We start from the raw sequence: 19,579 nt of genomic DNA, 5'->3' as shown, positions 1-19,579 counted from the left end.
TGCGGCTTTGACCAGCTGACCTCCACATCCCCTTTCAACTCCGTTGCCCAGTTGTCTTCCGGTTCTGAGGCCTGGCAGCCCAGCGGTCTGGGGGCGAGTGGCCAATTGCAGGGCAGGGGGCTGCTAGGCACTGTGGCCAAGGGCCATTAGGGCTGCCACTCATTCAGGGGAAGGAGAGGCTGGAGGTCCCCTGCTGGGAAGCGTGGGGGTGCACAGGCAAGGGGCAGGCGATGCCCGTGTCCCCCTGTGAATCTTTGCCCTCTGCAAGCAACCGGGGGGCAGGTAATGTGGCAAGGGGGAAAGGCCACTTTTTGGAAACCTCCCGGAGCACAAGGCGATTCTCCCAGAGAGGACTGGTCTGGAGCTGATCCAAAGCTTCTGCAATTCCTGTCCCCGGTCGCTGAACCATCCAAAGGTTGAGCAGGTGGCTCCTTGGGCCCACGTTGGTGAACCTTTTGCACGTCAGGGTTGACCAAATCACAGCCAGTGTGGATCCAAGCAACAGTTGCACACCCTGCCAATATTCCTCACCCCTCCTGGCAATTCTGGTAAAAGTTTCTGCATCACACCTACGTACAGTCAGGGGGATCCCTGCCTTACCTCTGACAGGACTCCCTCTGGGCCTTCCAGGCCCCCTTTGCAAAACCCCTTTGTGGGCCGTTTGCTGCTGCCCAGGTTGAGACCTTGGTGGGGCCCTTGAAGGGCAGCGGAGGGGCAGGAAAGGGAGTATAAGAAGGGGCAGGGTTGGCAACAGAGGAGGATTTCCTCCCTTGTGGGGTTGGGAAGCTTCCAGTAGGGATCCCAGCTTCCGGGTCTCTTCCAAGCCAGGCAGGAGAGTGACGCCTGCCTAGAGCGCCTTTCTGCCCTTTCTGAGAGTGATGTCCGTGGTCCCAGGCCTCTACTGTCCAGCTGGGCCCCCCTTCTGCTCAGCCCAGCCAGGGAGAGGTGAGCTGGGTGTGACCAATCCCCCAAAGAAGTAGAAGAGGAGCAGGTGGCAGCCACAGAAGGGATGCGGGAGGGTTTGCACCAGAGACCCAGAAGCTCTCAAGGTTGCAGGCTGCAGGCGGTCATCTCGGAGCCACGCTCTGGTGGCCCTGAATGCAAGGAGGGTGGAGGCCCCCTCCTGAGGGCAGCTGCAGGAGTCTCTGCCCCCACCTCCCTGCATTTATGGGCAAGGGAGTGACTCGGGTGAGGATTTTGAGGGCAGGAGGCACCAAAGGCTGTGATTCAGGGACCATGAGCCTTCAGGGCAAGGAATGTTCATTGGCGAAGCTTTGGATCAACTCCAAGACCCTGTTGAAAGGTGTCAAAATGCCTTTCTTCCGAGGATTCGATTTTCCCGCTGGGAGAGCGCCGACGCAAGGATACGGACAACTGCTTGAAAGCTGGATCTTTTTATTTTTCAGGAAGGTGGTGGACAACGAGAAGTCTGCGTTCCTGGGCTAGCTGGCTTCTTATGGCAAGTCCCTGGTTTTTATACCCTTTTCTCCCTTTGTGAGTTGATTTCGTGTGAATGTTTGTATTTGTGCTTAATGTTTCAAATCCTGTTTGAGTTTGTCTTTATTCCTGCCGGAGGGCAAACTCCATGGGGTGCGGAAGGCAAACTCCACAGGGTGGTTGGATTGTATTAACGGTTTTTTTCTAATCTCTTTTAGCTTTACAATGGTTTTTTCATATTTGTTTTGTGGCAATCTCCCGTTTGTCTCTTTTTGTAATTTATATTTTTTGTGTCTTTTGTCTGTTTGTTTTGCATATTTGGTCTGTCCTGTGTTTGTAAGGGTTTCCTTTTCTTATTTGTCTAGTTTTCCTAATTACTTAGGCTTTTGTCTATAGGGATCCTTCAATACTTTTTGTTTGATCCCTTTTCCTATGTAAGTTTGTTTTATGGCTGGCCTGATGTTCCCCTTGGGCTTTTCCTCTTTGAGCGACCCTGCTGTCTTCGTGAAGTTCCCTTTCCACAACCCAAACTGCAGGCAACTGGCAGCCCAGCAGCCCCAGAGGGAGCGTTACTCGGCCTCCGAAGGGAGAGTCAGTCGCTAAGGGCTGTGGCCAGTGGGAGTCGGGGTCTCACTCCCAACGCTTGGAAGGGGGGATGGGAAGAAACCAAGAGGTGCCCCATGGCCTCCACAAGCGGTGGGTGCAGTTGATGGGGCCCTCAGGCGAGGGGGACCCTCAAGGACACGGCTGCACTTCTCCCAGGCGGGGGTGGGCTGGAGCTGATCCCAAAGTCGTGCCATTCCTCCCCACCCCCCACCCCGACTGACCGCTGGACCGACCAAAGGCCTGAGTTCTTTGCACCTGCTGCAGCAAGGGTTGTCTCTCACACCCCGCAGTGCTGCTGCTGACGGGCCGTGGAAATGTCAGGACGCCCCCCCACCCGCCACCCCCGCCCTGCCTGGGACAAGGGAGAAGGGCTGGTCCAGCTAAGCCAGGTTCGGTTCATTCCCCTGTGGCTTTTCCGTGCGTTGAGCGTTCCCCTGTGGGGATCCCTCCCCTGGGCTGAAGGCGGCCAAGAGAGGCCGTGGGGTGGACCGATCGAAGCCCACTGTGTATACACAACATAGGTATCGTAATCCCTATAAAATTTAATCCATAATCTCTCGATAGTAAAACATGTTTTATTCTGTGTCTAAACTTTGTTCAGACTGCGTACAGGATCGTTCATAATAAGCATTTTCTTACTAAATCCATCATTTTGTCGTCTTTCTTCCTAAAACTTCTATGTCTTCACAATGTTCATACTAAAAGGAATATTCATAGGAAATTAAAAAAGGATTTCTGAAATAAATTCTGCTTAGGAAGATTGACTGCAGCAGCCTCTGTTTCTGCAATTTCACTCTCTTCTCCAAGTCTGAATATCTTGTTATTAAAATACAGATTTATTATTATTTTTTGCTTATTTCTCTAAACAGACTTTTAATTGCAGTTTTGATTTCTAAGCTGAGTCAATGCACGTGAGAAGAGGGCTGACTCTGTCTGGAATCACCGCTGCGTGTAAAGGCAGAGCATGTACAAACTTTCTGGGGCTGGGGGCTTGAGGCCCCCTCTCGGGGTGAAAGGGGGCAACTCACCGCAGCCAGCTTGCCATGGGACAATCCAACAAATACAAAAGTTATATTGATTCCGATGGAACCAGGTTCAGTAACAATAAAATAAAGTCAATCCGGAAATGTTAGCGTTGCAGTAATTTTGACAAAAAATGTGGCCCCCAAGTTGGCTGCAGTGGGTTGTCCTTGGCCCTTGAAGGGGCTGTGGGAGGGTGAAACAAAAGGCCCAAACAGGGACAGGGGGAAGACGTCACTTTTAGGGCCAGATTGTTCTGACTTCACTCTCCAGCCACTGAATTTAGCACCCTCCCCCCAAATCTCTGTCCCATCCAGTCACCGCTTGAGGCTGGGAGAAGGTCTCCGGGAGGGGTGTGGGGGCAGAGAGAAGAGCCAAGGCCAGGCCTCCCAGCCGGAGGGCCAAGCAGGGCTGGACACACCCGGGGTGCTATGGGCTCCTCCGTGGACACCCTCCTTGTTGCTCCCGACTGGGACCTGGACAAGAACAGGGCATGCTCTGAGGAAGGGATCCACTTGACCCAGCAGGCCCCAGAGCCTGGGATCTGCTTCAACGGGCCCAGCAGAAGGCAGGGAGCCCCGCTGGGTGGGGGCGCTTCCCCGGGTGGGGTGGGGGGGCTGTGGGGCTGGGACAGGAAGGGAGCTAGAGAGAGGCAGCGGACGCCCAGGGGCAGCGGGGCAGCATGCTCAGCTGGTAGACGGGGGGGATGTTCCCAAAGCCGCTCATTTTGGGGGAGACGTCGATGTCCTTGGGGTGCAGAGGCGACTTCAGCGAGAAGTTCTGCAGCAGGGTGGTGAAGTAGAGGAAGAGCTCCATCCGAGCCATGGCCTCCCCCAGGCAGACGCGCTTCCCTAGAGGAGAGGAGAGAAGCCGGACGACGACATCGGCCGGAGAGCCTGCCCCCAAGGGCTCCCTGCCCCACTTCTCCTGGCCGTGGGGGCCACCGTCTTTCCAAGGCCCGGCTTGCGGGGGGGGGAGCTGCCTTGATGAGGGAGGAGGGGTTTGGCTGAAGGCAGTGAGGGGGCTTATGGGGGAGTGGTCAGGCCAAGGCCACCCCCTCACCATCCCCCATCTCGCTAGCCCAGAGAGCCAGTGGGGGGGCCAGGCCAGGGCTCAGAGGGACAGCCTGGAGCAGGCCCTGGGTTTTCAGGGGCCAGGCCACCCATAATCCCCCCTCCAAGACCCAGGCTGCCCCCCAAAGGGAGGGAGGAGCTCCAAAGAGAGGCTGATGGGCATCAGAGGCGGAGGTTTTTCCTTCCTTCCCAGCGGTAAAAGTGCAGCACCTCAAGTGGACAAAGCGATTCTTTGGGAAGGTCCCGTCTGGGCCTCGGGGCAGCTCCACTCTCCGCCTCACCTGTGCTGCCCTGGTCAGGTGCCCCAAAGACAGAGGAAAAGAGCAAACCACAGGCCCCAACCCTTACCAGAGGAAAACGGCACAAAAGCCTCGTTCTTCTTAAAACGGCCGTTCTCGTCCAGGAAGTGTCCGGGGTTGAAGTTCTCGGGGTCGCTGAAGTATTTGGGGTCCCTTAAGGCCGAGCCAAGCAAGGGGAAGACGTCCGTGCCCTGCGAAAACAGCCCCCCAAACTCAGAGTGAGGCTCCGTTCCCAGGGATGGACCATCGCTGCACACGCCCCCTTCCTCTCGGGGAGCCTCACCTTGGGCAGAAGGTAACCCCGGAACTGAGTGTCCCGGATCACCGTGTGGGGCACTCCCAGGGGGCGATGTCCGTCACCCTCTGGATCTCATGGACTACGGCATCTGTGTAGGGCATCTTCAGCCGGTCTTCCGTGGCAGGAAGGCGATTGGGGCCGATGACCTGCTCAATCTCCTGGTGGACCTTTTCTGCCGAAACATCCAGGACATCCTTTGGCAGGAGCCACGAGGGGCCCAGGCCTCTCCACCCAGCGGGGGCCACAGCCTCGGGCACCTTAGCCAGGAGGCAGGGCAGACCCGTGTGGGCCTCCAAAACTGAAGGGGTCCGGAGCAGCTCCCTCCCCTTCCCCCTTTTCCAAGCCCCACAGATTCACCCAAGGGACAGGCTCCCCCGCTTTCGTTGCATTGCCCCCCGATGAAAATGGCCTCGCTCGCCCACCAACGTTCCTGCTCCAGCCCCAGAGACATTCCCGCTGGGGGGCCAGCAGCGGAGCTTAGCTCTGACCCTGGACTGGGGGGAAGGCTTGGACCTGATGCGGAGACACTTCCTGACGATGGTTTTCTTCTTTTAAGAAGCCACATGGGTTCCGTTAAGAGCCCCCCGGGCTCTCGACCCGGGGAGTGCCTGTGGCTGCAGGGGCCGGGCTACCTTCCCCACTTTGAACGGGTCTTCTGCAAGCTGCCCAGTGGGGTGAATGCCGGTGCCCCATTCAGACAACTGAGATTCCCACCTGGCGGGGAAGGAAGCTGCCTTCCCTTGGCCAAGTCCGTGCAAACAGCTCCAGAGTTTGGCCAGCCTACCTTCCACTTCTGGGTATTTCATCAAGAAAAGGAGGCCATATCTCAGGGTGGAGCTCACGGTTTCCGTCCCAGCAAAGAACAGGTTGAGGGTGGTCAGGACCAAATTCTTCAGGTTGAATTCAGTGGAAGGGTTTCCTTTTTCCTTCGAGGGAAGAAACGGCTCGTCTCAGCGGGGCGCGCATGGTGAGCAGAGGAACCGTGTAAGAAGCAACGTGAAAGCATTCAGAAAGTCCAGGTTTACAAGCCACTCCCTATTGACTAGCTGGGTATTCTGGAACCGAAATGCAACGGCTCCCCAAAACCACTGGGGGACCAGAGGGAAGCGGGCCGGGAAGACCAAGGTGGGGACATCCTGAGACGGCTTCCTGCTCCTTCATAGCCTCGTGGGATGGACTCCAGTGGGAATGTCCACCTATCGCCCACTCCGCCCCGTCTTCCAGTCCCTCAGATTCCCAGCCTCCTCTCTGGGGAGGAGAAACGCCTGGTGGTACCTTCTCCATCTGGATGAGGAAGCAATCGATGAAGTCGCGAGGATTGTTGGGATCCAGCGTCGCCTGGTTGGTTTCGACCTTCCCGGCAATGAAGTCCTTCAGGTCCTCCACCAGGTAGTAAATGCGGTTGTGCCTTCCCGGCAGGTACTGCATGATGCAGGAATACATGTCATAGAGCTGGAAGGCAAAGAAAAGAAACCGGGCGCGTTTGTGGGGCAAAATCGGAGCCCCGGAACTGAGCAGAGTCAAGGCAGGAAGGCGTCTGTTCCCAGTCCGTGGGGGAGAGCCCACCGGAGGACCCCCCTGCCCACCCCCACCCACCTGGAGAAGGGTGGCCCACTACCTGCGCCAGAGGGCTGCTCATCTCTATAAAACTTTCGTTGATCATTCGCAGCAGGGAGAGGAAGGTCTTGTCTTCGTAGTCAAAGCGGCTGCCGAAGACGACGGAGCTGATGACATTGGAGACCGTGCGGCTGAGGAAGAAGGTCGGGTCGAAGGGCTGGCCTGAGAGACGGGGGACAAAGGGCTGGCCTGAGGACGCAGCTTCCCCTGAACCGGACCCCGTTCAGGGGCGGCCTAGCCCGGTCGGCACCAACCTTTGGTTCTCCTGATTTCCTCCACCAGGCACTGGGCCTCCTCCTGGATCCGCTCCTCGATGGACCGCTTGCCCATCCCGAAGTTCCTCAAGGTGGTGAGGGAGAAGCGGCGGAGCTGCTGCCAGCGCTGCCCGTTGGCCAAGGCGACGCCTGGAGAGCAAGGGCAGCACCTTCAGCCCCCTCCCGGTCTGAAGCAGTGAGCCAGGCGGAAGACGAGGGGGTTCCACCCACGGGTCCCCCCAACCTCCCTCCCACCAGCTTCTCCTCCCGCTAGAAAACCCGGCCTCTCTTGAGGCTGCCCTGGGCCTGGTCTACTCACCAAACCCATTGAAGTTCCGGTCGATGGTGGCTATTTCCCCTCGGCCGCTGAATTCCTCAGCCTGGTCCACCAGAGCCTCCTTCACGGTGTCGTGTCCACACAGAACCACCACCCTCCGAGGGCCCAGGTAGACTGTGAACACGGGGCCATATTTCTCTTTCAACTGCGGGAAAGACCCAGGACAGGAGTTCCCCAAAGGCTTCCGCTCGGGGTCCTGGCAGCAGATTGAGGCCAGAGGCAGGGCGGGTTTTCTTTGAGGGATCGTCAGGTGAAACCCAGGTCTCCAATGGCCCTAAAGTGGATTTACTTTGATCCACTCTCCATGAAGGATTCCAACGGCCTTGATGAGCTTTCAGTGGTTGGGAGCCTGCCAGTAATGGGGTAGCATCGCCTTTGAGCGCCGGAGCTCTGGTTGGCTGTGGTGCTGCCAAACCAGGCTGGGGAAAAGCTCTTCCCCCGTTTTTCACGGGCCCCTAGACAGACTTGAGGAACCGTGTGTGTGTGTGTGTGTGTGTGTGTGTGTGTGTGTGCTTAGAGTGTAGCAGAGCTTGGAAGGGCTCCTTCTGGGCCACCTGGAGCTTCTGCTCAGCCACCCCATGAGCTCGGATGCCTCCACCGGCCTTCCTCCCCGCACCAAAGAGGGGACCACTCACCTCCAGGAAGGACTTGAAGGGCGCGCTGGTTTTCACCTGCAGGATGTTTCCCAGGAAGGGCAGCGGGGTGGGGCCTGGGGGCAGCTTTCCTTCTTTGTGCATCCGCTTCCATGCAGAGACGAGCAGCAAGCAAGAGAAGCAGATGCCCAGGAAGACGCCCACGGTGCCCACGAGTTCCATGATGACCGGGCGGGAAATGCACCCGGGGCCTCCGGGCCCTGCTGCTATATATCTGCCTCTCCCGGCCCTGACACCTGGGAGCTGAGCAGGAAAAGGAGATTGGGTTTCAGAGCCACGTTTGCTGGGCACCTGGCAGGGAGGGGGGCAGAGCGGGGGCATCTCCCTGGGCAGGGAGGGCTTCTGGCCCAATGCGAGAGGAGCTACGCCCTCTTCCCACCATCACTGGGGCAGGAAGGCAGAAGCGCCACAAGCAGAGGTAGACGGGCCGGAGACCTTTTGGACCCCAATGGAGCAGGCAGATCCCCCTTTCAGAGGCTGGTGAGTTTGGCGGTGGAGAAACCACCCAGGAGAACCCTTCACCAAACTACGAGAGAGCAGAACCAGAGGGGATGCTGGGATTTTTGGGTCGGCAACATCCAGAGGAACAACATCTGGATGGCCGAATGGCACTTCCTGAAGGCCGGGGGGGTTGGAAGTGTCTTTTGGGGGACTCCTGGAGTTGACGCCTGTGGGCACCAGGTGGGTTGCAGACAATTTCCACGGTGACTACCAGAATCTTGACCCAGTGCATTACAAAATATGCAGCTTGCTTTGAGTTAGGAAAACACAAAAGGGGAACTTGGAAGTGCTGCCATGCAGGGCAGCCTTGAGTTTTGCTTCCCAGAAAGGCCAGGAGGGGAGGCTGCACGTGTGCCAGAGTTTTCTCTATTGACCTGCCCAGAAAAGCATCCAAGTCAGGAGGACACCCTGGCCGGCCAGCTTCCTTCTTGGCTAGAACCATATTTTTTTTTGGGGGGGCATTCTAGCCAATGCCAGTGATGTGCAAGACCTCAGAGAGCAGGGAGGGGCTGCTCTGGCCCCAACTCAGCTTCCCTCCCGCTGCTCTCCCCACAGAGAAGCCCCATGGGCAGGATGCCAAAGACGCCCGGACCTTTGCACTTTCTTTGGGCCTGCACCCGCTGCCCTCCGGGCTTGGAACCAAGACCCCGGTTGGCACAGGCTGCCCTGTGGTGACCCTGAGCTCAGCCGCCCGATTGCTTCATTTGTGGTGGGGCCGTCAACTTTGGGCTCCCTCCTTCTTAAGAGGAGGAGGAGGAGGAGGACTAAGCAGGGTGCCAAGAGGCTCCCGGTGGTCAGGAGAGTCCGCATCCTGCCCTTGAGCCAACCACAGACGCCCTTCCCTCCCTCCCATCCTCAGTTATATAACCGCCGTCCTGCGGGGGCCTCTCTGGATACCGAAGGCGAGGCCACTGCAGGGCGGCAGTTATGTAAAGATGATTGAATTACCTCTTGGCTGCGGTTACATAACCTGCGGCAAGGCAACCCTCCTCCCCCGCCCTCGGGGGATCCCGCTCGGCCCATGTGGGGCACAATCCCCTGGGACCCCAAGTGGGGCGAGGGGGCAGCTGGGTGGGGTCTCTGGGCTACTCTGGGAAGGTTTCCAACATGGAGCTTCCATGGGGAGGTGACTTGACTCTTCAAACAATCCTTTGAACTCTGCACAGGCACCTTTGAGCAGGAGCGGGGGTGGGGGGCTGTTTCTAAATTTAAAAAAAACTTTTTGCAATTTCCACAAAGAAGGAAGAGAGTCTCGGTTTCTGTGGGTTTTTTCCCTTCTTGCAACAGGACCCTTATCGTTTTTCCACTGAAAGACTCAGAGGGTCAAACTTGGATGTTATCTTTTGCTGAGGGCCAGGAAGGCAGCAGACGCAATCGGGCCCGCGGAGAACCAGCAGGGGTTGGCATTGGGGGTGGGGTGGGGTGGGGGGCTGCAGTTCGGGCGCCGTTGTCTGAGTTTAAGGAAAACTTGTGATCGTGGCCTCGCCTCCCTGGGCTCAGGTGGGGGCTCAGGCAAGCGCTTTGACAGTGCAAAGGGCCCATTTCCCCCCCTGCTGTGAGTGCGTGCTGGTGTTGCTGAACACGCCTTCCCCCTTGAGCTCTTGGGGAGGGTCTGTTCCGGCATGGTGCGCGAGGGGGTTGTCCCCAAGCAGCGGCGCCTTCTGTGGGCTGCAGGGGCTGGGAGCCTCCTGCTGCTCCAGGGCTCTGCCTGTTCTGCTCCAGGGGAGTGGGGTGCATCCACCGTGGAACGTGGCCTGCGTGGCTGGAATGACCCAGCGCCTCTCTCCACTGGCAGGGGCACACGACCGTGGCTCCCAGGCTCCTTCATGTCCCAGCTGTGGTGGCCGTGGACCACCTTTGGTCCCAGAAGGGGCGGCATCAGACATGTCCTCCCAGCCGGCCCTGTGGCCCCCTTCCTGCTGAGGGCCCCGGAAGCCACAAACCTCCCCTTTGCCCTGCTGGCAATTCACTCGTGCCAGGAGGCAAGGGAGCCGCCTCCTTGATATCCCCTTCCCTCCCTGCAATGCCACCTTTCGGGTTCTGCTGCCCGCCTTGCCCAAGCCTTGCCCTCTGGATGTGCTCTTGCCCTGTGAAATTCCACTTGTTTGTGAAAGGGCTTACACAACACTCCCTCTCACAATGTCTCCTGTAAACCCGATGCTCATTTCGGTCACGGTTCCTCGGGAAGCAAGCCAAGCAGCCGCCCGGCCCGGCCCAAAGGAGCCTGCAAGCGTGCAGAGCAGCCCTGGCAAACAAAGGGCCGGCCGAAGCGGCGATGAGCCCCGTGAGAAAGCCCAGGAGGGCAGGGAAACTCGAGCCCTTCCCACAGCTCCCCTTGTGAGCGGAGAAAGAGGCTTAACCAGGTGACGGCTTACCTCAGCCTCTCTCCCTTCGCAGGGCAGCCTGTGCCAAGAGGGGCACCCAGAGACGGTCTAAAGGGGGCCGGGGGCTGCTCAGTGGGTCACAGCCAAGGCTCTTTTTAAAATAGCCACCCTCCACCTGCAAAAGTGTCCCAAGCGTCCATTCCTCAACCTTTGCTCCAAACCAGAGTTTTGAGCCACCTGTTGACCCCGGATGTAACTGGATCTCCCAAACAGGTGCTGGGTGGAGACCTCTGAACTGTGTATGCTGTGCAACCAACCTTCCCCTGGTTTCTTCAGGTAGAAACTCGACAGGTGAAGCAACGTGCCCCGGGGCATTCGACAGGCCTTTTCTCTCTTCTTGCTTTAGGTGCTGTTGTGTTTCTGTTGGTCAAGCCCTGGGGGGCTGCAGGACACGAGGGGAGCAGTTGTAGCTTCGGAGGCTGGCAGCACCCTGGGGCTGGCAGGCCTCCTGGCCTCAGTGTGGTGCTTAGGCTTGCCCAGAAGTTGGCAAGTGGGCTTCAGCTGGCCCGGCAGACCACAGCTGCTGCCACCCAATGCCCACCGTGAGGGCTGTGTTTCGAAGAGGTCCCAGCTTATCTCCAGAGGTTCTGAAGGCCCATCTTTGCTCAAACTGCTCTTGCTGGCTGTGCAGCTTTCAGCCCGCCCATCCACAGCCCAGACCGGCTGACCTATTCAGGGGACGGCAAAGCAACGGCTGACCCAGGAAAGGTTTGAAGTCAGAAGATGCTCAGATGCACAACTGAGCACGGTTTTCTGAAAGTGATTGGCAGCTGTCGAGGGCATTCAGGGTCTGGATGGGGAGGGAGAGCTTTGATCCTAATTATGTTCCCGACCTCAGAAAGGCTGCATTTGTGCCCAGGGCATCAGGTGGGACTGGCCCAGGGACTCCTTTGGCCCCTTCACTCTCTTGCCCTGCCCTCCTCCTCCTGCCCCCAATTTATATTATGTCCACAGACCAGCTTATGATTATGATTATGATCATGATCATTATTATTAATTTCCTCTCCTTCCTTTTCTCCTTTTTCCTGGCTGCGTTTGCACAAATAATTCCGATGAGATTCCGTGGCTGCACTGGCTGGGTTAGGCTTTGGGGGGGTCTTAGCAAACGGATGGACCCGGGGACGACGCTGCAAGTAAGCTACGAACTCGGCGTGAAGGCAGCCTGGGTTGGCCAAGGTGGGGCTGCTTTGGGGTTCCCTTAGGTCTGTGTGAGCTGCTTTCTCTCTGGCGGACTCTGGGCTGCAACCCAAGTCTGCAGCTCTTTCTGATCCCACTTGGCCAGTCCGACTGGACCCGCTGGCACTGACGCCTGTCCCGGTATTGGCCCAGAGTCTGGCCCGAGTAGCTGACCGTAGCTCGGTGTGCACCGGTGCTGCCTGGTAGCCATTCTTCTCCAGCCCTTTGAAGGCAGCAGGAGAAGGCCCGGACAAGGCAGGCCAGGGGCTCTACTGGCCCCAGAACCAGGGCTGAAGGATCCCTGCTGATCCCTTGCCCAGCCCTTCACACCCCACGAAGCTCATGGCCTGAACGAGAGGAAGTCCACTCACCGGGGGCATCCGTGCGCCCTGTAAGTGGACTTCCTGGGTGTCTCATTTGGGGGCCCCTGGTCCAGGACAGGCTGGAGGCCGAGGGGATCCTGTGGCTTTTTGTGGCAGCCTGCAGGGCAGATCACCGTTTCTCTGGCTTTTGCTCTCTGGAAGCAATGCCAGGTGGGCCACCTAGATTTATGGAGATTTATTGGGCTGCGGCACAACAATAACGACCAGGAAACAAGCAACACACGGACACACACACACACATGCTTGCTCGCACGGCTTAGAACAAACCAAGGCTCCACCCATCTAGGTCACCTGCATCGCCACAAAGCTTTATATATGCAGACACCTGGCAGGGGCACCTTCTCGTAGCCCCTCAGAGATCTCAGCCCCGGGAGAGTCGCAGAGAAGGGGGCCTGAACCCCCGAAAGTCCGGCTGGTGCGAAGGCACATGAGCGCATGAGCGCAGGGCCCGCCTGCCTGGCTCCCTTCTCTCAGCGGGGGACGACCGAGAGCTCGAACAGGGGCGGGATGGTGGCAAAGCCAAACTCTTGGGGTGTCAGGTCGATGTCCTTGGGGTCCACCAGGGGCTTCAGTCGGAAGCGCTGCAGGATGGTGGTGAAGAAGAGGAAGAGCTCCATGCGGGCCAGGGCTTCCCCTAGGCAGATGCGCTTCCCTGCGAGAGGGGGAGAGAGGGGGCGAGAGGGGCAGGCTTAGGCCACCTCCGGGCTGGAAGCTGGCGGGTCAGGAGCCGCTCACCACTCTCTGGCAAAGGCAGGTGCCTAGAGGGGCCGCCTTCTGCTTCTCGCCTGGGCTCCTGACTTGCCGGGGGGGGCAAAGGGGGTCCAGCATGTGCAGGAAATGCCGAGGCAGCCCCCTCACTGCCCCCCCCGGCTGGCTCAGCAGGGGAGCCGGAAAAGCAGGGCAGCCAAGAAGCCTGGCCTGGGAGGCTGGGGGGGGCGGCTCGGGTGGGGGCTCGATGTGGCTGTACCTGCAGAGAAGGGGACGAAGGCGTCGTTCTGCTTCAGGCGCCCGTTCTCGTCCAGGAAGTTCTCCGGGTGGAACCCTTCGGGGCTCTGAAACTTGGTGCCATCATGCAGGACGGTGGTGAGCAGGGGAAAGACTTCTGTGCCCTGAGGAAGAGAAGGCCCAGCTCAGAGGGGCAGAGACCCTCTTGCCCGGCTGGCAGCCGATGCCCGGCTCATCTGAGGAAGGCAGCCAAGAGATGGTCTCTTGGGCGTGGCAGGGACAGAGCGGGGGCCGAGGACCTGGGTGTTCCTGCCCTTCTGTCCTGCCGATCCTTTGGGGCCCCATCGCACCTGGCCAGCAGAGGAGCCTTACGGCCATTAGCCAATGGCACCCCTTCGAGGTGGGCAGCCTCCACCGGGGGCTCCTGCATGTTGGCCAGCCCTCCTCGGCCTGGAAGATCTCTGCCCCGATCCTGCTGGGCAGCCCAGCCAGCACCCAGGGTGGCCACATGCCGGCCCCATGCCCTCTTGGCCCCTTCCCCCCTCCCAGGGCCCTGACCTTTGGGATGAGGTAGCCTCTGAATTCCGTGTCGCGGGTGACGGCATGGGCCACGTTCATGGGGATGAGGTCGCTGAACCGCTGCACTTCGTGGATGACTGCATCCACGTAGGGCATCTGGCTCCGGTCTTTGATGTTGGGGATCCGGTTCTGGCCGATCACACGGTCGATCTCTTCATGCATCTTTGCTGGCAAAGGTGGCCTTAAACTTAGTGGCGTCAACCACACTCTCTCTGACGCACCTGGATCAGCGGCTGGGCCCCCCCAAACTGGGCAGGAGGGCTCTCCACCTGCTGAGGGGTCTGCTCTCAAGGGCCACGGGGCTGGCATCCCCCCCTTCGCCCCACGGCAGGGAAGCTTCTGGCCTGACCCCCTATGGGGTGGCTCCTGGGCTGGATCCAGGCCTTTGGGCAGCTCACAGCAACTTCTCGCTGGCCAAGCCATCCTGGTGGCCCTTGGGGGGGCTCCTTCCCAGACTAGAGACATGTGCTGCGATGGGGCTGAATCACCCCTCCCCCCCCAAAAAAAAATACCTTGCACTTCGGGGTACTTCATCAGCAACAGGAACCCGTATCGCAGGGTGGAGCTGACCGTCTCGGTCCCGGCAAAAAACAGGTTGAGGGTGGTCAGCTCCAGGTTCTTCTGGTTGAATTCGCTGTCTGGGTTGTCCTTCTCCTGAAGGCCAAGTGGGAGCCAAGTGCCTGAGAAGCTGTGGGGGGCTCGAAGGGGGCCTTCCAGCTAGGTTGGGGGCTGCACACCAGGCGAGGGGAGCCCTGCCCGGGGGCTGGCCAAGAGCCGGTTTCCCCGAAGCAGAAACGGCCGCTCGGTCCTAGCCCAGGGGATTCCCAGGGGACCGGCTGCCTGCACGGCCGGCCCCCTTCCTGCCTCACCTGCCTCCGTCCCCAGTGCCCCAGTGCCCTCTGCAGGAGAGGGACCGCACAGGTTGGGCATCCCGGGGTTGGGAGAAAAGGCGGCCTGGGCCCTGGTGCAGCTGCAGAGACCGGGGGGGGGACGGGGGGGGCTCTGGAAACCAAACGAGACCCTTCGCTTTCCCTCTGGCCGGGTTGGAAGTTCTTTTGAAGGTTCTCCCAACCTTCCCGTCCTTTGGGGATTGTGTTTCCTTAGGAAGGGGCAGCAGGCTCGCTGGCCCAGTGGCAGAGCCCCCCTGCGCCCACCCACAGCCTCGTAGCTGGGAGCGGGCCCTTGGCTCCCTCCGCGCACCACCCACCTTCTCCATCTGGATGAGGAAGCAGTCGATGTAGTCCCGGGGAGCGTTGGGGTCCAGGGTCTCCTTGTTCTTCTTCACCCGCTTGGCAATGAAGAGCCTCATGTCCTCCAGCATGTCGTAGACCTTGGTGTGGGGCCCTGGGAAGAACCTCAGGAGGTTGGCGTAGGTGTCGTAGAACTGCGGGGAAGGAGAGGGAGGGGACGGGTCAGGGGAGGAGCTTGTTCCTGCCGGCAGATGCCTAGCGAGAGGGACTCTGAGAAGGAGACCATCCATCCATTCATGAAGGCGGCATTTCAGCAGGTGACACGAGAGGAACCCTGAATTATCTTGGAGGTTTCTCTTCCAAGGGTCCTTTCCCACCCAGCGTCTTGGGCCGGCGCCAGCTCGTCCGAGGGAGGGGCACTCTCGGATCCTTCCCTTTGGCCGGAGAGAGGCCGGGAGCCGTGTGGGGCTACCTGAGACCAGCTGGTGCTCATCTGCCGGAAGCTGTCGTTCATCATCTTCAGGAGAGCCAGAAATTCCTCGTCTTTGTAATCAAAGCGGTTGCCGAAGACGATGGCACAGATGATGTTGGACACGCAGCAGCTGAGCAGGAAGATGGGGCTGAAGGGCTCCCCTGGTGTGGAGGGAGGGAGGAAGGAGAAGGGTCAACGTGTGGCAGGAGGCCAACAATTTTCTCCTGGCTTGTTTGGGGAGGGGTGGAGGGTCCCTGTCCTCCCCCGAATGTCCCCATTGGGAGAGGAAGGGATGCCTGATGGAGGCATCCTTGGGCCTGTCCTGCTCTTTTTCAGCCCAAGCATCGGGTGGAGCAGGGGCCTCCGAGCCCAGGCCTCGGCTCCAGGCCTCCTGCCTCGGAGGTCCCCCGCAGCCCTGCGGCTCCACGCCTGCCCCCTGGCCTCAGCAGTCGGACTAGGGCAGAGGGCTCCCCAAACTTGGCCACTTTAAGACGTGTGGACTTCAGCTAGGCTGGCTGGAGAACTCTGGCAGTTGGAGTCCACACGTCTTAAAGTGGCCAAGTTTGGGGAGCCCTGTTCTAAAACGGGTGGGAGGGTCGGTCGGTCCCGAGGCCTTTCAAACCGCCCCTCCCCCCACCCCCAGCCTCACCTCGGGTCCTCTGGAATTCCTCCAGCAGGAACTGGGCCTCCTCCTGAATCCGCTCCTCAATGGATTTCTTCCCCATTCCAAAGTTCCTCAGGACGCTCAGGGAGAAGCGGCGCAGCTGCCTCCAGCGCTCCCCCTCGGCAAAGACCACCCCTGGGGGCAGAGCAGAGCAATGGGCCCCCCTGTGGCCGGGAGAGAGCAGGCAGCCCGGCCTGCTCGTCCTGCCCCGCCAGCCTCACCATGTTCCTGGAAGGTCCTCTGCAGGGTAGGGTTGGTTTTCCTCCCGGAGAATTCCTCCGCCTTGTCAATCAGGGCCTCCTTCACGGCTTCGTAGCCACATAAGACCACGATCGGTCGGTTGCCAAAGTAGACCGTGAAGACGGGGCCGTATTTTTCCCGCAGCTGCACAGGAACCAGAAGGAGAGGTGGGAACACAGGCAGACCTCGACTTGCAACCACAATGGGGCCCAACATTTCTGTTGTCAAGTGAGTTTTGGCCCATTTTAAGATTTTTCTTGCCACGGTTGTTAAGGGAATCTGGCTTCCCCGTGGACTTGACTTGTCAGAAGGCCGCAAAGGGGGATCGTGTGATCCAGGACACCGCAACCATCAGAAATATGAGACGGCTGCCGAATTTTGATCACGTGGCCCTGGGGGGGTGGGGGGAGCGGCAAAGATCGTAACTGTGAAAAACGGTCACGTCACATTTCCTGTTGTAACTTTGAATGGTCACTAAACAAACAGTTGTAAGTTGAGGACTGCCTGTCCTCAGATCCAGATCTCCAGAGTTAGATGGAACCGTGGCATAAACTTCCCGGAAAGGCCACGCTTCTCCTTCCAGTGTAGATGGCTGCCTTCTGGTTCTCTGAGGGCTGAAATCCTCCCCCACAGGCGCTTCTTTCATCTGCCCCTCCCTGCCGGATCCCTCTTTCCACAGGCAGATTCCCCCCGCCTTGGTGGGTGGCTGCATCACCCAGCTTTGGGCTATCGACTGATTGCTTTGATTTGTGGAGCCACCCATCTCAAATTCACCGATTGGGTACCCACAGAAAGCCAAGCAAGGTCAGCCTGAGGACTGAGAGGGCTTCCGGGGCTGCAGGGAGGTTGAAGGAGAAGGCAGCCCCTTCATGCCCTGGCCAGAGGCTGACCCTCAGGGCCGCCTGGGGGGGGGGAGCCTGGAAGGGTTGGGATCCAGCCAGGCTCCCTTGAACTTTGCTTCCAAGCTCTTCCCTCCGCAACAAATTGCACAGAACCAACAGGGTTTCTGTCACGGGGCGACTAGAAATTCTTGGAAGGCAACCAGAGCTTCTTCACTGTGGAAACTGGCCCCACCAGGAGGGGCTGCTTCCCTTTTACCTTGGCCGGAGCCCTGAGCATCATTCAGCTCGCAGGACTGTTTTACACAGAGATGCAGAGCCGTTAGTGGCCCAAGCGCCTTGCAATTTACACCGAATGTTTGCAGTGCAGCCACTGAAGGTGCCGTGAGGTACAATCTTAACCCCAGAAGTCCTGCCTCATAAATCACCAGTTGCCTTGACAGTCCAGTTCTTGGAATAGGAACATATCGTTTATTAAATAAACATTCCTTTGTTTATCATGTTGCCTAACACACTGTGTAACATTTAGTCCAAAGAAAAATTGCATAATGCCCCAAAGTCGCACCAAGGCAGAAGACACACACACACACACACACACCTCCCTCCACACACAACTAAAGTACTGGAAACTTCTAGAAAACAGCTCCGGGGCCTCTTTTGACAACGGTGGCAGCCTTTGCATCCTTCAAGCGTGTAGCTCAGGAAAGGAGATATTTGCATTTCCCGAGGTTCCATCATGAACACCCCAGACATCAGACTAACTAAAAATGGGGGGTTGAGGTGGTGGCCACTCTAGGTTACCGAACTGCCTTCATGCCCAGACTGGGTGCCCTCCCTCGGGGTGGTGGGCTGCTGCTGCACAGGCCCCCCTCTGCCAGCCGAAGACTCTTGACAAGGGTTCCCAAGGAAAGCAAACCATTTCCCCAGCCCCACCAGGCTTTCCCTAGCAAAGTGCCCTCTGATCGTGGTTTGTGGGCTCCCTGGGACACGTGGGCTCCTTGATCAGAAGGCAATCCTGTCAAATCTGAGATACGACAGCCGGTGTGTGTGTGTGTGTGTGTGTGTGTGTGTGTGTGGGATCCTTTTCCAGGCTTCACGTCGGTGTGAGTGCATGGGTGGAAGCCGAAGGAAAAAGGAAAGGAGGCCAACCCAGATTGGATCCCGAACGAAGATTCAGCCCGAAGAATCCAGGAAGGGGGTGCTGGAAGGAGACGGCCGGGAAGGTTTGGGGCCTGGAGGAGGAAGGTCCCGGGGAGACCCAAGCGAGGGACCTGGGCCAGGTGGGCCTGGGCGAGGGGGAAACCTCTCTGGGGCTTCTCCTGGGCAAGAGAGGTGAGCTTACCTTGAGGAGGGATGCCAAGATTTGGAATGCCTGGATTTGCAGGCAGTTCCCGACGAGAGGCAGCGGGGGCGGTCCAGGAGGCAGCCGGCCCCTGGCAGAGGACTTCCTCCAGGCAAAGAGCAGGACGAGGCAGGACAGGTAGGTGACCAAGAAGAGGGAGAGCGTGCTTGCCAGCTCCATGGTGTCAACCTCTGCCCAGGCTCAGTGGGGCTGCGGGCATTTAACTGGGGCTGGGCTTGGCACCTCTTCTGGGTTATGTAAGAGCACTAGGTAAATATATCAAATGCTTCAGTCGCTGATCCTGGTGCCAGTAAGAAAGCAACGTTGTTTTAATAGCAAAATCCTACGACCTGGGTTCATCCGTCATATCTCTGCAGAGCGCCTACGCCCTGCCTTCTCTCCTCGCTTCTCTTTGGGCGTCCCCTGCTGCCCACGGGCACGGCTGCCATCCTGCCCAGGGAGGGGCCTGGCACTGGGGGCCTCCCTCTCCCTCCCCACGCTGGGTGCTCAGAGGGCCACCAAGCCCGCCAGAAGACTCGGGGCCATCGCCTCCCAGGCCAGCTCAAGCCAGGGCACCCCGGGAGCTCCAGCAGCTGCGCCCAGAGACCTGGAGGGGTGCCCAGCCTGGGGATGGGGGCCAGGCAGTTCCCTTGGACAGTGCGAGGTCTTCTGGGGATTGACTGATTTTGATCGGTCCAAAAGATTGATAAGGCCAGCCATCTTAGTGTTCAAAAGAGCGGCTGTGCCCAGCCTGGCGGGAAAATCTGCATCTGGGTGAATTTAGCTGACACAGCTGCAGGGAGGGGCAGCTTCTTCCGGTTGTTTTCCGGCCCTGATTTGGGGATCAGCCTCTGGGACCCTCTTTATGGCCAAACAGGTCTGGGCTGCTGCTCTCCAGACTGGCCTTTGGCCTTTGCCGCTGGCTGTGCTGCAGGCCAGGAAGCTCATTGGTAGCCAAGAGTGGAAAATCTCCCCCCCTGCACAAGAGCTCCATAAAGTCCAGGGCCTCAGGCCCCTCAGGACACCCCATCGGGGGGGGGCAGGGGGGGCAGAAGTTGGGCGAGGTTGAAGCAGGGCTTTTCCTTCTCTCCTATGACAGCAAAGCCGCCCCCCACCCCCCAATGCTCCTGCCCTGGGGATTGAAGCAGCAACGGCCTCCCAGCCAGGGCCTTCAGTAGATCGGTGCCCTACAGAACGCTCTGGGCTTGGTCTGCCCTGGGAGGCTGTTGGGGAGACGGCCACCCCCGTGGGGGGCCTCTGGCAAGACCCG

General features: G+C 59.0%; 2 protein-coding genes across 2 annotated transcripts; both read right to left on the bottom strand.

Annotated features, from left to right (window-relative positions):
* Positions 1 to 2,492: 2,492 nt before the first annotated feature.
* LOC113450302 (cytochrome P450 2G1-like) lies at positions 2,493 to 8,476 on the bottom strand. The gene is given in 10 exon segments (XM_026721477.2): positions 2,493 to 3,914; positions 4,485 to 4,626; positions 4,719 to 4,780; positions 4,783 to 4,905; positions 5,518 to 5,659; positions 6,009 to 6,185; positions 6,352 to 6,512; positions 6,605 to 6,754; positions 6,924 to 7,086; positions 7,577 to 8,476. Coding segments are annotated over 10 exon segments (1,668 nt in total). The 5' UTR covers positions 7,916 to 8,476; the 3' UTR covers positions 2,493 to 3,705.
* Positions 8,477 to 12,325: 3,849 nt separating this feature from the next.
* On the bottom strand, positions 12,326 to 18,506 carry LOC113450318 (cytochrome P450 2G1-like). Its single transcript, XM_087939357.1, has 9 exons — positions 18,310 to 18,506; positions 16,110 to 16,272; positions 15,874 to 16,023; positions 15,225 to 15,385; positions 14,770 to 14,946; positions 14,075 to 14,216; positions 13,542 to 13,729; positions 13,006 to 13,147; positions 12,326 to 12,690 (listed from the first exon to the last, which is right to left on the bottom strand). Exons 1-9 carry the CDS (start codon positions 18,487 to 18,489, stop codon positions 12,509 to 12,511), a joined length of 1,485 nt encoding a protein of 494 aa, XP_087795483.1. The 5' UTR covers positions 18,490 to 18,506; the 3' UTR covers positions 12,326 to 12,508.
* Between the last annotated feature and the right edge of the window lie 1,073 nt (positions 18,507 to 19,579).

The sequence above is a fragment of the Pseudonaja textilis genome, chromosome 10 (genome assembly GCF_049901715.1).
Source record: "Pseudonaja textilis isolate UNSWEBS1 chromosome 10, rPseTex1.2, whole genome shotgun sequence".
NCBI classification, from domain to species: Eukaryota; Metazoa; Chordata; class Lepidosauria; order Squamata; family Elapidae; genus Pseudonaja; species Pseudonaja textilis.
The sequence above is the reverse complement of the archived record's forward strand: the minus strand, read 5'-3'. Positions and strand labels throughout refer to the sequence as shown.

What these genes read in the sequence shown, in the direction of transcription:
- LOC113450318 (XM_087939357.1), bottom strand. Translation starts at nt 18,489, where the DNA reads ATGGAGCTGGCAAGCACGCTCTCCCTCTTCTTGGTCACCTACCTGTCC. An exon ending in TCTTGGCATCCCTCCTCAAG is followed by an intron (nt 16,273 to 18,309) that starts GTAAGCTCACCT and finishes GTTCCTGTGCAG; the next exon opens with CTGCGGGAAAAATACGGCCC. An exon ending in GAGGACCTTCCAGGAACATG is followed by an intron (nt 16,024 to 16,109) that starts GTGAGGCTGGCG and finishes CTCTGCCCCCAG; the next exon opens with GGGTGGTCTTTGCCGAGGGG.